The sequence below is a fragment of the Vulpes lagopus genome, chromosome 3 (assembly GCF_018345385.1).
Source record: "Vulpes lagopus strain Blue_001 chromosome 3, ASM1834538v1, whole genome shotgun sequence".
In the NCBI taxonomy this organism is placed as follows: Eukaryota; Metazoa; Chordata; class Mammalia; order Carnivora; family Canidae; genus Vulpes; species Vulpes lagopus.
Genome location: NC_054826.1, coordinates 126,030,895 through 126,045,569, shown reverse-complemented (window position 1 = coordinate 126,045,569; position 14,675 = coordinate 126,030,895). Strand labels below are relative to the sequence as shown.

Genomic DNA, 14,675 nt, shown 5'->3' with positions numbered 1-14,675 from the left:
AGGGCTCCACTCCACAGACCCACTCAGGAAATCTGTGTTTCCTCCCTACGACTTTGGCTTCTCTGGGTCTAGAGGGGATGAGAGAGCTCCACTGGACTGACCTGTGGCCTCATCACACTTATTCTTCCTCAGGGGACACCTGCAGGCAAGAAGCTGAGCCATCACATCAACAGGAGGTGGCAGACAGAACGGGGTGTTGCGCACCTGGGTAACTGGGTGGTAAACGGGGCTCAGCTCCCTGGGGAGGAGGGGCTGGACAGCTCCTGCACACGCCCTCAGTAGACTCTCTGCATGAAGTCCCCAGACCTGACACCCTCTTCCCCACGCTCTAGGTCCTCTTCCCTGTTCCACATACCCTCCTGGGAAGTCACTCCCACCTCCTCCCTGTCCACGCTGTTACCCAATCACCAAGGCCTGATGCTTGCACTGCCCTTTCTCCTGGGGGCTGCAACACTCCTCACAGTCTCCCCATGTCCCCTCCTGTCCCACCCCACAGCACCATTCAGCCACCCACCCCCATGCTGTGCCCCCCACATCATGCCCACTGCTTTCCTTTGGCCTTGTACTTGCCCTCAGTCCACCCACCTCCCTCTCTGCCTGCAGCTGCCTGAAGCTGCTTTTGCTGACACTCCTCACCTGGCTGCCTAACTGGTAGAAACCCAGGGCAACATCTCTATATCCTAATCCATCTCTTTGTAGCTGCATCAAAACCAGAATCAACTATGCTAGGCCATGAGCTCTGTGGAAGGATGGTGCCTCTCTACTCCACGGGAAGGGATCCATGTCAAGCCTCTAGACATCTGACCTCAGACATCCTACCTGGTTCTGGGGTGAGGGACAGGGAACAGAAAATACAAGACCCAGAGGAGCCACATTTCTCCAGGCTACAGCCTGGACTGGAGCTGGGAGCTGCAGCTCTTAGGTGAAGGGCCATCCAGGTCATACCTGCAGGCCAGAGGTAGGCAGTTGCTGGGAACCCCCCTTCACCGGTCAGCAGTCTGGCCTTGCAGCTAGAGAGAGCTCTAACAGAGGTGGCCCCAGCTTGCCCTGAGCCCCACAGCTAGCTTCCTTCTTCCCTCTCCAGGGCCATGGCCCACACAGGCTGGCCTGTACAAGGGCCACTAAGGCCACCAGTCCCCGCTCAGAACATTCATACAGAACATTCATACACCTGCCCCTCCTGTGAGGATGCTGCCGTCATCCACTTGGGGCTGCTCTCCCATTGGGGAAACCAATGCACCTTCCTCCCAACCCCCTACCACAGCCACCCAGCTATCATGGGGCTGCAGATCTGATCCCTTCAGGTACCTACCAGGGCTGTAAGGCCAGAGAAGGACAGGCAGCTCAGAGCTTGGGCCCTGCCTCAATGGCCAGGACTTTCGCCTCTGGAACCAGTACTCCTACTGCTCTTATTTTTCAGGGGAGGAGCAGCAGGCTAGGACCAGACTGCTCATCTACACACAAGTCTCCTCCCAAAGCCCAGCCTAGAAACCACAACCTCCAGGGGAGCTGCCATTACTCCTCTAGAAAACAGCTGCTAAAATCTATCAACAACCTTACAAACCTTCAAACCTAGAAGCTAGCAACATCCCTTGTAAAAATCTAGATCAGGGGTGAGCAAGCTAAGGCTCACAGGCCAAATCAGCCAAATTCAACTCGAGACATGATTCAGCAAATATAGTTTTACTGCCACATGGACACACCCACCCACTTACATTTTGTCTGTGGCTGCTTCCTTGTTACAAGGTGGCACCGACAGAGACAGTGTGGCCTGCAAAACCCAAAGTATTTACTATCTTACTACCTAGTCCTTTATGGAAGTTGCTCTAAGTCACATTGACAACAAAGAACAAAAAGCAAAACAAAACAAAAAAAAAGAAACAAAATCTGTGTACAAATATATTCAGTTGTTACAAGTTATCTAAAAAGTACACTGGTGGGCAGCCTGGGTGGCTCAGCGGTTTGGTGCTGCCTTCAGCCCAGGGCCTGATCCTGGAAACCTGGGATAGAGTTCCGCATCTGGCTCCCTGCGTGGAGCCTGCTTCTCCCTCTGCCTGTGTCTCTGCCTCTCTCATGAATAAATAAATAAAATATATATTTTTTAATTACACTGGTAAATTTATATGATAAAATATTCTATACATTGTTTGTTCAGTTACTGATAAACTGGAAAAAATATTTATTGTGCTGAATAGAAAATGGAGAGTAGAATAACCTGGAAAGCATGATCTCCACACACAGACAAAGAGAGAAGAAAGAAAGAAAGGAAAAGCTCAGAGAGAAAGATGTCAAAATAGTAACTAGTATGGTCCCTGGGTGGGAGGATCACAGGTGATTTTTTTTTCTTTACTTTTCTACTGCTTTCCCAAATTTGTAAAACAAGCACAAACTACTATACCTTGATCACCATAAAGTAAGAACTTTCCGTGAGCATCTCCTTCCACCTTCCTCCTTCCCTCCATCCATGTCTCCTCCTCTGCACCTCCTCACACAGCAATGAAGGGTGTGGAAATGAAGGGCACAGAGAGCTTCTCATTGGAGAGGGAGGTCACAGCCCAGAACGCTGTCCAGCTGGTGCTTCAGCCAAGAATGCCTGTCCCCTTCTCCTCAGTGAGGGGAGGCCTGACCTCACTGTCCCTGGGAAGCCGTGCTCACCAGTGTGGAGCCCACGCAAGTGAACCACACCGCACTACGTGACCACCTTGCCCTTCACCAGGGGCTCCTTGGAGGTTGGCAGCCCCGTGGACCCCGGAGCACATGCCAATGGCTGGAACCAACTGTTTGATGAACCAAATGGGGAAAAAGGCTGATTTAAAACACTGGAGTTGGGGGGAGCCTGGGTGGCTCAGTTGGTTGAGTGTCCAACTCTTTTCTTTTTTTTAAGATTTTATTTATTTATTCATGAGAGACACACACAGAGAGAGAGAGAGAGAGAGAGGCAGAGACAAAGGCAGAGGGAGAACCAGGCTCCCTGTGGGGAGCCCGATGTGGGACTCGATCCCAGGTCTCTAGGATCATGCCCTGGGCTGAAGGCAGAGCTAAACCGCTACCCTAAAATAAATCTTTAAAAAATTCTGGCAGGGATCCCTGGATGGCTCAGCAGTTGGGCGCCTGGCTTCAGCCCAGGGCATGATCCTGGAGTCCTGGGATCGAGTCCCGCATTGGGCTCCTTGCATGGAGCCTGTTTCTCCCTCTGCCTGTGTCTCTGCCCCTCTCTCTCTCTCTCTCTCTCTCTCTCTCTGTGTGTGTGTGTATTTCATGAATAAATTGTAAAAAAATCTTTTAAAAACAAAACAAAAAAATCTGGGAAGTGAGGCTTCTAAGAAAGCAGAGAAGAGAAATTTGGAAAGAGGATCCTCAAAGTATGCAGACCCCATGTTTTCTCCCTCAGAGAAGCCCTTGGTGCCCTCTGAGTCCCCCAGCCAGCTCCCAGAGGAGTCCTTGCAGGCTCCCATGGCCTCCCATCCTGCAGGTGTGACTCCAGGAGGCAGCACATCCCTACAGATCCCGAAGCTCATGGATCTCCCCAAATTCAACAGATAAGTGTTATTCACTGCTCAGCAGATTCTTTCTGGTGTTCCCAGCCACTTCCCTCGGGGACCCTGTCGCCCTGGGCTCAGGGCATAGACCTCCAGCCCTGTCTCGGCTTCCTTTCTGCCACAGAACGGCTCCTTTTGTCTCCTGCACAGGTTCCGAGCTCACTCTACCACTCTCCCCTCATTCCCTTCTCTCCCACTTGGGGTCACCCCTGTTTCTTCCAGCAGGTACCCTGTAACACAGATGGCACCTACACTTCTACCCAGCTCAGACTCAGGCCCAGACCTTCTGTCCACGGACTCAACTGATGCCTCCACTGGACACAGGCCCAGGTCCCTCCAGTCCAACAGGCCTAGAATTATCCTTAGAAGCACCCTGTCTGCACGGCAGGCTTCCCCTCCAACCAACAACCCAGGAACCAGCCTCCTGAACCCCTAAACCTCACCCTAGACCACCACCAACGCCCTGCTCTCCCCTCCCCATCCCTCAAGCCTCTCAGTATCACCCCTGGCTGAGGAGGATCCTATCTCCCCCAGGAGGTGTCTTACCCTCCCTTCTAAATACAGCCCATCCCCGCAATGCTTTTGTCCACACTGCAACTGGGGAGCTTTCAAAATACAAATCTGCTCACCTCATGCCACAGCCTGGCCCTCCCTGGCTTTAGAGACCCCAGGACTCCTGCCACTTCTAAGGTAACAAGCATAACCCTGTGCACATGACTCCAGCCTTGCACCACTGCTCTCTGCATCCAGCCCCTTCTGGGTCCACATCTGTCGCTATTCTGCCCTGTTCTCCCCACCCAACCCCATTAATTCGCCCTTCAGAGCCCCTGCCTGAGGCCAAGCCTCTTGGCCTCTCAACCAGCTCAGAGCTCCTCATGTCCCTCTCAGAACCCGTATCACAGCTCATACTTAATCTTTTCATCTGTAAGATCCCTGGGCCCATGTTGGCTACTCTCACCAGCAAGAGACCAGGTGAGCACAGGACCTGGCATTAGGGAGGACCTGAGGCCTGCCGACTGAATGTAGGGGCAGCACAATGCCCCGTGTAGGGGTGTCGCTCAACACAACCTCCAGAAAGGATAGTAGTGTGAACGAAGCACAAAGGATGAGGCTGGCTAAGGACGGAGAGGAGCTGAATACACAAACTGGAGCCCAGGGGTGCTAGCATGGGGCTTAACTTGAACCCCTAATAGGGTCCCAATACCCTGGTACTGAGGGGGTGTAGGGGCTTCCAGATGCAGGTGTGAAGCAGAAAGTGTGAGGACAGCTGAGGTGGGCGGAAGGGGTTCAAAACATCCCCGACTAGTGCTTTTCTGCCCCACAAGCATCACCGAGCCCGCCAGGTACAGCCCAGGCCATGCGCTCCTCAGCACCAGAGCCCCGCACAGAGCCGGGCACATCTCGGTCCCTACTGTAGGCACTTACCCAAGGCTCAGGGCCCAGCTGCTTACCTTGCATATCGTGCCCAGCAGAGCTCCGTCCCGGCTCCAGACGGCAGCCTGCACTAGGTCCCCATGGGCCGCCAGCTCTGTAGAGAAGCAGCCAAGGTCAGGAGGGGGTCCAGGGTCTCCCCACCCTATCCTGGGCAGTGGGGGCACCAGGGAAATAGGCGCAGGAAGGCCCGGCTTGGGGTAATGCCCAGGACAGTGGCAGTAGCTGCAAGTGTCTGTCTCTGGCAGGAGGACCAAGGGCAGCGTCTCCTTCCAGACATGCTGCGCTACAGCTGGACTCCTTCCTTTAGCCCTTTCTTTCTTTTGTGTTATGGAAACCACAAAGAAAAGGAGCGCCGTCCAGACGGGGGCTGCCCAGGGAGGGGTGGCCAGTGCAGGCCGTACCTGTGAGGGCCTGCTGCTTGGCTACATCCCAGACCTTCACGGCCGTGCCCGCTGCACTCGCCATGACACCGTCCGCAGTGGGATGGAAGTGCAGCACCTCCACCTGGACCGGCTCAGGGCCCAGCACCAGCCCGGGCACCGAGGGCAGTGCCTGGCCAGAGGCGGGCAGTCGCCACAGTTTCACCTATGGGGAAAAAGCAAGGCCATGAGCCCTGGGCTGCCCCAGCCCCAGGGGTTGTACTTGGGCATGGGGGCTGTGTATTCCGCATGAGGAAAGGCAGGGTAATGCAGCCCAGGATTGAGGAGTGTAATTGCGGGGGGGGGGGGGGGGGGAGCGCAGCCACAGGATGGGAGCTCTGCTCCATCTCCTCCAGCATCCCACATCACCCCAGCCCTGCTTTCCGCAGGCAGCCAAACAGTAGAACAGCAAGTCTGGACCACAGGGGAGCCAGTGTGGGCCGAGGAACAGAGAATCTGGGCTAGCCGGGCTCTGGAAGCCTGGGGTGGAGGGCAGTGGGAGGGACATTGAGCAGCTCGTCCAGCAGCTCCACTCACCGTCCTGTCGGCTGAGCCCGTGGCCAGGAGGAAGTCATCAAAGGGAGAGAAGTCCAAGTCCGTGACCAGGTCTGTGGGAGAGGAATAGCTGACACAGGCCTGGCAAGAACTCACCAGAACTTTGTTTTCCAGCCCAATATCCTATCTCCCCAAGGTGCAGAACCACAGCCCGGGGTTTCAGAGGTGGGGATAACTGCCTACACAGTGGCAGGCTGAAAGTCCACAAGGAAAGGCATTTCTGGAAATCCCTGCCTGTGACACACAAAGGCCCTGGCATCGGGAGGTCAGCACAGTGAGAGGCAGGAAGCTCCTCAAATTACCAAGCACCTGAATTTGCCCAAAATCCAGAGCCCAATGCAGGGCCTGGCATGCAAATGTGTGAATGAATGCAAGTGCCAGGCCTGCTCTGGACCCACGAAGGATTCACAAACTGGACAAATGCTACCCAGGCCTAACAGACCCTCAGCACCCACATAAGGAGACACACACACACACACACACACACACACACACAGACATCTCTGCAGATGTGGCAAGAGTAGGCTAACCATGAGGACTCCAAGGTCAGGGCTCAGGGCAGCTTCATAGAGGAAGCACGGTGAGCCCTGGGGAGTATGAAGGACTAGAACAGGTGAGGACAACAGGGAAGCAGGCGTACACAGCCAAGCTAGGAGTTCTCTGCCCCTCAAATCCCCACCAGGGCTGACGCTCAGGCCTGAGTGTACCTGACCACTGCCTTAGGGGGAATTCTCTCTTAGGGGAATTAAAGCAGGAATTGGAAGAGCCTAGTGACACGGCGCCTCAGGGACTGGCCTGGGTGGAGGGCAGCCAGCTGGGAGGAAGCCGTCAGCTCCCATGCCAGGACCCTCCTAAGGCCTGCATGTCCAGCTGCTCCTTTGGATCTGGAAACTCCCCAGGCCTTCAGCTCTGGAAGCTCTCCTATAAATCCCCTTTTGGCTAAAGACAGCTGGACTTGGTCTCAGTTCTTCACAACCCAAGAATCTGAACTGCTCAGCTCTGGAAGGCCAAGAGAGGGAAACAAGGGCACACAGAGTGAGCCTGTTTCCTGAAACCACCAGGGGGTGAAGGAGGTCAGGGCTCAGTGTGGGGAGTGGCAGGGAGTTGTGAGCATGATGGCCAGGCTTACATCACCAGAGCAAGGAGCATAGTGATTATCCCTGCTGCCTGCCTCCTTGGAGGGGGTCAAGCAGGTATATTTTCCTCTCAGGGCAGAACCAGACTCTGGCCATCCTGAAGGGAAGGGAAGGGAAGGGAAGGGAAGGGAAGGGAAGGGAAGGGAAGGGGCGAGGCAGATTGGCAGATGAAGACAGGCACGCACTGGGACAGCCCTGACCTGGACTCTTGGAGCCCCTGCCACCCTGCCTGTGGGCTGTACATGGGACTGAATCTCAAACCATTATGCTAAGTGAAAGATGCCAGATTTGAAAGACTATGTGTAGTATAATTCCATTTCTGCAAAATGTCCAGAAATGGCCAGGCAATGGATCAGAAGCTGGCAAACATTTTCTGTGAAGAGTGAGACAGTAAGTACTTTAGGGTTTAATGGCCATACGGTTTCTGTCACAACTCTTTGACTGTAGTTGCTGGGAGAAAGCAGTCACAGGCTGAATGTCAATGAAGAAGCGTGGCTGTGCCTCCAAAATGCCATTTACAAAGACAGGCAGCAGGCCAGATTTGGCCATGACAGTAGCTTGCAGACCCTGGCAGCAGAGGCAGAAAGTAGATCAACGGGTGCCTGAGGCTTTGGTGCCACAGGTGGAAATGGATTAACTGCAAAGAGGCACAAGGATCCTCTGAGGAAACGTTCTAAAATTGGGTTGTGGATACCCAACTCTGTAACTTCCCTAAGAGTCATCAAATTCTTCACTTAAAACAAGTCCGCTAATGGTTCATAAACGACGCCTCAATAAACTTGTGAAAGGCTTTAAGAAAGAATTAGATGAGAAAACACAGACAACATTCTCAGCACATGGAGAGCTCCTGCCCGATGTTCACCACTGTTCCTTTATCAGCTGCTGTTCGCATCACCTGGACCCCAACACTGAGCTGCACACCCAGACTGGGGACCAAGACTCGGCCCCTTCCCTCACCCAAGGCTGCCCAAGAGGCGGCCAGGAATGCAAGCCAGAGGGGCTGGCCCACAGCCACAGCAGCTGGACACGAAGACAGGAGGCAGCTGGGCCCGTGCTGCCGCGGCCCAGGGAGAGCGAGCTGTTCCCACAGAGTGGGCAGGCTGCCAGGCAGGCTGCCGGGCGCCCCCAGAAGCAGCTGCAGCACACAAAAGCTCTCTTTGTGAGGGCCCGTCTCTGGCCCCAAAGCCCAGCCAGGCCCCCCCTTGAAGACACTAAGCAGCCTGGCTGGAGAGGGGGCCTGGTGGGTGAGGGGTGGTCTGCTGGGGTCTGCAGGGCTGAGAACCGCATAAGGTTGGGTCCTCCACAGTGACAGGGAGCCAGCATCAGCCTGGAGCCTGGTGCTGGCCAGCACACATCCCCTTCCTCTCACCTGGACAACCTGAAGCACTCAACTTCCCCTCTCTTTGCCCCAGCGGAATTCTCAACCAGGACCCAGCCTTCCAATATGGACACCATCTGCACGAATGCACAGTGAGGACAGCAGGAGGAACCTGGCAAACCATGGGGCTGTGGCACCAGGTGCGTACAAATCCCTGCACCCGGGGAGGGAGGAGCAAGTTCTAGACTTCCTCGGTCCAGTCTCCACTCACCCGAATGGCAGCCAAGATAGGTCACCTGTCTCTTGTCCTTTCCTTGGCTCTCCAGAGGCACAATGCCCAGCACACCTGTCAAGCAAACACAGGGGCTCTGACTTCAGTCCTAATGGGAACCGTCTGTTGCCCAGGGCTCCCAGAGGACACAAGACCCAAAAGCTTAGCCTTGGACCTCCCCAGAGTCTCCACCAATCACATAGTGATTGGTCCAAGATTATTTTCTTAACCCATATGAGAATCTTCTGTGACAGAAGGTGTATGGAAGATATTAGAGAAAAAGGTGGTCTCTTTTTGGCATAGTGGGTCATATGAGGTCAGCTTAGGACCACCAATTACCATTTTTCCCAGCTTTACTTGAGAAAGGACAGCAGAGCTGAAGGACAGCACACAGCTCAAGGCTGATGGCACATGTGAGCGTCCAGATACAGCTCTGCCTAAAGCTTTTGGACTTCTTACTTATACCAGCCAAAGAAGTATCTGAGTTTTGTTTAAGTCAGTTTAAGGCCCGATTTATCACTAGCAACCAAAAAAGTCCCAACACACACAGGATACTTTTCAAATCTTGGTGTTCCTATGGACCCCAGCCAATCCAGACTCCCAGATGAGGACAGCTGAAAACAAAGGGGGCAGTCCTATCCTTGTGTCCTGGCCTCCTCTAAAAACCACAGCCAGGGGTGCCTGGGTGGCTGTCAGTTAAGCGTCTGACTCTCGATATCAGCTCAGGTCATGAGCTCAGGGGCCTGGGATTGAGCCCCATGTCAGGCTCCACGCTCAGTGTGGAGCCTTGCTGGAGAGTCTCCCTCTCCCTCTGCCCTTCCCACTCATGTGGATAAGTACAATCTTTTTTTTTTTTTTTTTTAAGATTTTATTTATTTATTCATGAGAGACACAGAGAGAGAGAGAGAGAGAGGCAGAGACACAGGCCAAGGGGGAAGCAGGCTCCATGCAGGGAGCTCGACGTGGGACTCGATCCCAGGTCTCCAGGATCACACCCTGGGCTGTAGGCAGTGCTAAATCGCTGAGCCACCCAGGCTGCCCAAATAGGTAAAATCTTTACAAAACAAAAAAAAAAAACACAGCTAGCGTGGTTTATATAAAGTTTACACACATGCTCGAATTAAAATCAATCTGATTACTGTACAATGATGCCGACCTCTAAGCCCCACGAGGATGCTCCAAGCCTCTGGCCTGCAATGAGCCTGCCCTTCTTCCCCATCCAAATGAGGGTGACAATTTTTGAATCTCCACATCCGTGTCCACCTCCCTACCTGGACGGTCAGAGATAAATGCAATCAAGTGGCAGCTGGATTTGATATGGCTCCCACATGAGGCTGTTGTTCCTGCTCGAATGTCACTGATCCAGGCCTGAAAATAAAGAATAAGAATTGTGACAGCCAGGTCTCTGCCCATAACTAAACCAGGGGCTGGGTTATAATCCAAAGAACTTTACCTTAAGGCTGCACCATTAGAAATCCATTTTTTTTTTTTTTTTGGATCTAACCCTGTCTCCACTTATGTACTCCCTCAGAATATGCAAAATATTATTGAAATGATAACCTAAGTCATAAGGGGGGGTAATATGGCCTATTAAATCAGTTCTCTGATTTAATAAGGAAGAGATGACTGTCAGAAGAAGCTCAGGATAAATGAAGTCAAGAGGCCACAGGGGTGATTCTGTTAAGAGGGAGGGAGAGAAGCAGAGAAAGCAGAAGTGAGCATCACGTAAGAAAACAGATTCAGTTTCCTCCAGGGCCTTGCTGAAGCCTCCACCAAATACAGGGGTGTCCTGTAAGCCCCAGAAAAAAACATTCAACTTCAAATCAAGGACTCTCCACAGTCTCACAGAAAGGTGAATGATGCACCCCTGAGAAAAGGCAATAATGTTAACATCCCCGCATACTGAGAGGCAAGGGGCCACTTTTTTGAAACTAAGATCAGCAAGGTCCAAATGTTTTCTGTTGGTATCAAAGCACTGTGTGACATTCCTCCCTGTGGCATGACAACTGAACACCCTTGTTTCCTGGCCCATGCAACCGGGCACCGGAAACCGCCCACCACGTGCAAGTTTCTATTTAAGTGTTCACCTGTGGGGGGTAGAACAATATTATCTTGCATTATTTCGTGTTTACTGTACAAATAGAGTGACAGGAAATATCTTTGAAAAGGAGAACAGGGACGCCTGGGTGGCTCAGTGGTTGGGCATCTGTGTTCAGCTCAGGACATGACCCCGGGGTCCCGGGATCGAGTCCCACATTGAGCTCCCCGCAGGGAGCCTGCTTCTCCCTCTGCCTATGTCTCTCATGAATGAATAAATAAAATATTTTTAAAAAAGAAAAAAAAAGAAAGAGAAAGAAAAAAAGAAAGAAAGAAAGAAAGAAAGAAAGAAAGAAAGAAAGAAAGAAAGAAAAGGAGAACAGATCACCTGTGTGTCATTCCCTGCCTCCTCTCCCATCTCACTGACCTAAACTGTCTAAAGCTCTATCTGTAATCTCTGGTCTCATGCTTATCTGTTTACCTTGCTGGACTAAGACCCACCTGGGACAAGCCCCAAGGCCCATTGAGTATACCCCAGATCCATTCCAGGAGTGCTTACTACACTCAGAAAGACAGTATTAATGTGAATCTGAGCACCTTCTCCACCCCTTGCTTTGCTTTCAACCTTTTTTTTTTTTTTTTAAGATTTATTTAGTTATTCATGAGAGACACAGACTGAGACAGAGAGACAGAGACAAGGGCAGAGGGAGAAGCAGGCTCCATGCAGGAAGCCCGATGTGGGACTCCATCCTGGATCCCGGGATCATGACCCAAGCTGGAGGCAGGTGCTCAACCACTGAGCCACCCAGGCCGCCCTGCTTTCAACCTTTTAATGGTTCCCCACTGCACTCAAAAAATAACCCAACTTCTTCCTGTGGCCCTCAGGCTCTGCAGCACTGCTCTGGACTCATCTGACACCCTGCTTCCCCATCTTTGCCCTCCATCCACTCTGGCCCACTTTCTATTCCCCCACCAGGCTCTTTCCCACCCCACTTTTCTTATAGCTGGCTGCTTCTCACTCTTCTGGCCTCGGCTTAAATATCACCTCCTTCCTACAGCCTTCCCTGACCACTCTATCAAGATTAACTTCCACGTGGCCATTTACCTCCATCTCCAGCCCAGCCCTTCTTGTGCATTCTTCAGTGCATTTACTAAAACTTGTCATGCCCTTGCAGGCCTATCTGCCTGCTGGATGTCTCCCTCATAAGACTGTAAGCAGCCCAGAGGAAAGAAAGCGCTGCGGTGTCCACAGCTGTGGTTTCCGGAGCACACGGAAGTAGGGAGGAAATACCGTCCAGAGCATGAAAACAGGGTTTCTGCCCCAGGCTACCCTGCTTGCTGTGCGTTTGCTCCTGATGGGGCTACTGGAGGTCAGTTCCTACGCCTGCCCAATAACATCGGGAGCAGCAGAGCAGGACTGGCAGCATCTCTGAAGCGCACCCGTCCTCAGGCCGGCTGCCCTTGCAGGGGCCCGAGGGGTCCCCCCAACACCTGGCTCAGCTCTAACTCTGGGCCCCGCCTCCTCGGGCCTCCCCAGACCCCACCCGGCCGCAGGCAGCATCACCCCAGTAAGAGAAGAACAGCTCTTGCGCCAGCCGCGCGAGAAGGAAGCGCCGGCGGAAACCCGAGGGAGGGGCGCGACTCTTTCTGAGGGGCTCTGGCTCTTGGGCTGACACACCCGCACTCGCCAAGGCCAGGGGAGACGGAGGCATCTCTCCCGCAGCCCAGCCTCGGGCAGGGCCGATCGTGGCGGAGCGGGGGCCCGCAACGCCCGAGCCCCGGCTCCGCGGTGAGGCCGACCGGAAGCCGGGAAGGCAGGCAGCCTCGCAGGCCTCAGGCCTCCGCCGGGCGGCTGCACCGCTTCGGGGGTCCCGGGGCGAGGCGGGCGGGCGGGCGGGCGGCGGCGCTCACGGAGCGGCCGGAGAGAGCCCCTGCCGCGGGAGCCCCGGACTCTGCCCTCCGGGTGCGCCGAACAGCCGGGCCGCCGGGCCGGGCCTGAAGGGGGCGCCCCGGGGCAGGCGGGCTCCGGGGTACCCGCGCCGGGCCCGGGGGGGAGGGGCGGGGGCGCAGGGACCCGCGGGCAGGGCTCACCTCGCGACGGGACGGCCGCGACTCCGTGTGCCGGAACTTGGACATCTTGAAGCGGCTCATGGCGACGAGGACGACGATGGGTGCAGCTTCGAGGGCCCGGGCGTCGGCTCTCAGGTGCACGGACAGCAGCCGCGACTCCCGCCGCCTCCCGCCCCACCCGCCAGCGGCCGCCCGCGGCCACGCCCGGACACGCCCCCGGCCAATCGCAGTCCGCTCCGGCCCACCAGGCCCCGCCCCCCGACCAATCGCCGCGGGGCCGCCCTGCGAGGCCACGCCCCGAAGCCGGCGAGCTGGCCGCGCGGGCGGGGAGGTCACGTGCGGCGCGCTGTCCGCCCCCAACCCCGTGGGGCGCGCGCGGGCGATGGGGGCACAGTCCCGGTTTGGGAGTCAGGCGTTTTCCTGGGGAGGCTCTCCGGCGTGCGAGGCGTGGGGCGGAGAGGGAGGCAGAAGTGGACGCGGACCGCGCTCGGGACAGAGGAGCCGCTGGCCGCAGTCACACACACAGCGGGCGGCCCCGGGGGAAGGAAGGGGAGAGGGGAGTTCAGGCCTGATGCGCATCCCTGCCGCGGTGCCCGTCCTCCTCACCCCTCCTGCTTAGGCCAGGTGGGCTCGATGACCGATGACCGATGACCGCAGTGGGGCCTGCAGCATCCCCGCATTAGGGCATGTCTTGGGTGCAGGCCTTGGGCGCCTTGGGGTAGGAGTGACACCTGCCAGGAAACTAAGGATGATTTACAGATGAATGGAAAGGGAGAAAAGTGAGAGAAATGGAAGATACCTTTATTTTTATTTTTGTTTAAATTTTTATTTATTTATTCATGAGACACAGAGGCAGAGACATAGGCAGAGGGAGACGCAGGCTCCCCACAGGAGCCTGATGTGGGGCTCGATCCCACAACCCGGTGAAGACAACCTGAGCCAAAGGCAGCCGCTCAACCACTAAGCCACCCAGGTGCCCGTGGAGGATACCTTTAATAGCACTTGTGCCTCACTGTCCGCTGACTTAGGCCCCAAAAAACTAATAGCTTCATTCCATCTGGGGCCATTCATTCCACAAGCACTTCTCTTCACTTTGAAAATGTACTCCGTGATTCCAGAATAAGCTCTCTGCTTGAGAACAGGCAGCTGAACACCTGCTCAGGCGTGTCTGGAAAAGGGACTTTGATCTGAGGAATGCAAATGACTGCTGCGAAAGTTTCAGAAGCCTGTGGCAGAGGGTAGCCTGGCCCAAGGTACGCTTGCAGTGGTGGAGGGCACGAACGGACCCTCAAATGCAAGTTCTTTTTTTCAGTTTCCACAAGTAAACTGTGAGGTCTGAAAGGCCTCTTCCTATCTGTACCCTACCAAGTGAGTTAAGAGCAATTTTGATCTTCATAAACTAAAAATAGGATGCCAGTGGAGTTGGCTGAGGCCGGGGATTTGGAATTCTAAGCAGTCCGTCAGCCACTGGATACAGAGTTCCCAGGGAGCCTACCCTTCAGATCTTGGAATTCCAGGAGCTTTGGAAAAGGCACCATCAGGGCAGGATTGTGTTGGTCAGAGTGTTCAATTACTGCTAATATTGATTGCTTCTTTAAAAAAAATGTGGTTAAAAAACATACAATGTTTATCACTTTTAAGTGTATAGTTCAGTAGTGTTAGGGACATTGGCAGTGTTGGACAGCAGATATCCAGAACCTTTTCATGCGATACTGAGACTCTATACCCATCAAACAACAGCTCGTTTCTCCTTCCCACCAGCCCCTGGTAACCACCACTCTACTTCCTGTTAGACTTTTTAAGATTTTATTTTTAAGTACTCTCTATACTCAATGTGGGACTCGAACTCACAATGCCAAGATCAAGAGTGGCCTGCTCCTCTGACTGAGCCAGCCA

The 14,675-nt window shown here is 54.3% G+C and overlaps 1 protein-coding gene across 3 annotated transcripts in view; it reads right to left on the bottom strand.

The window, feature by feature from the left end:
- Positions 1–12,968, bottom strand: part of LOC121486149 (coronin-7) — a 55,287-nt gene extending 42,319 nt beyond the window's left edge. For 2 of the 3 annotated variants that reach the window (XR_005986554.1, XM_041746907.1), the window contains exons 1-6: positions 12,801–12,968; positions 9,944–10,040; positions 8,673–8,747; positions 5,930–6,000; positions 5,375–5,558; positions 4,991–5,067 (exon numbers count right to left, since the gene is read on the bottom strand). Coding sequence is in view for 2 of the 3 variants with exons in the window: in XM_041746907.1 (XP_041602841.1) it covers positions 4,991–5,067; positions 5,375–5,558; positions 5,930–6,000; positions 8,673–8,747; positions 9,944–10,040; positions 12,801–12,860 (564 nt within the window). In the remaining variant the exon portion in view is untranslated. Of the gene's footprint in view, positions 1–2,398; positions 2,494–4,990; positions 5,068–5,374; positions 5,559–5,929; positions 6,001–8,672; positions 8,748–9,943; positions 10,041–12,800 lie in introns of those variants that run through there. The other variant, XM_041746909.1, reaches the window with a different exon arrangement.
- Positions 12,969–14,675: the final 1,707 nt, after the last annotated feature.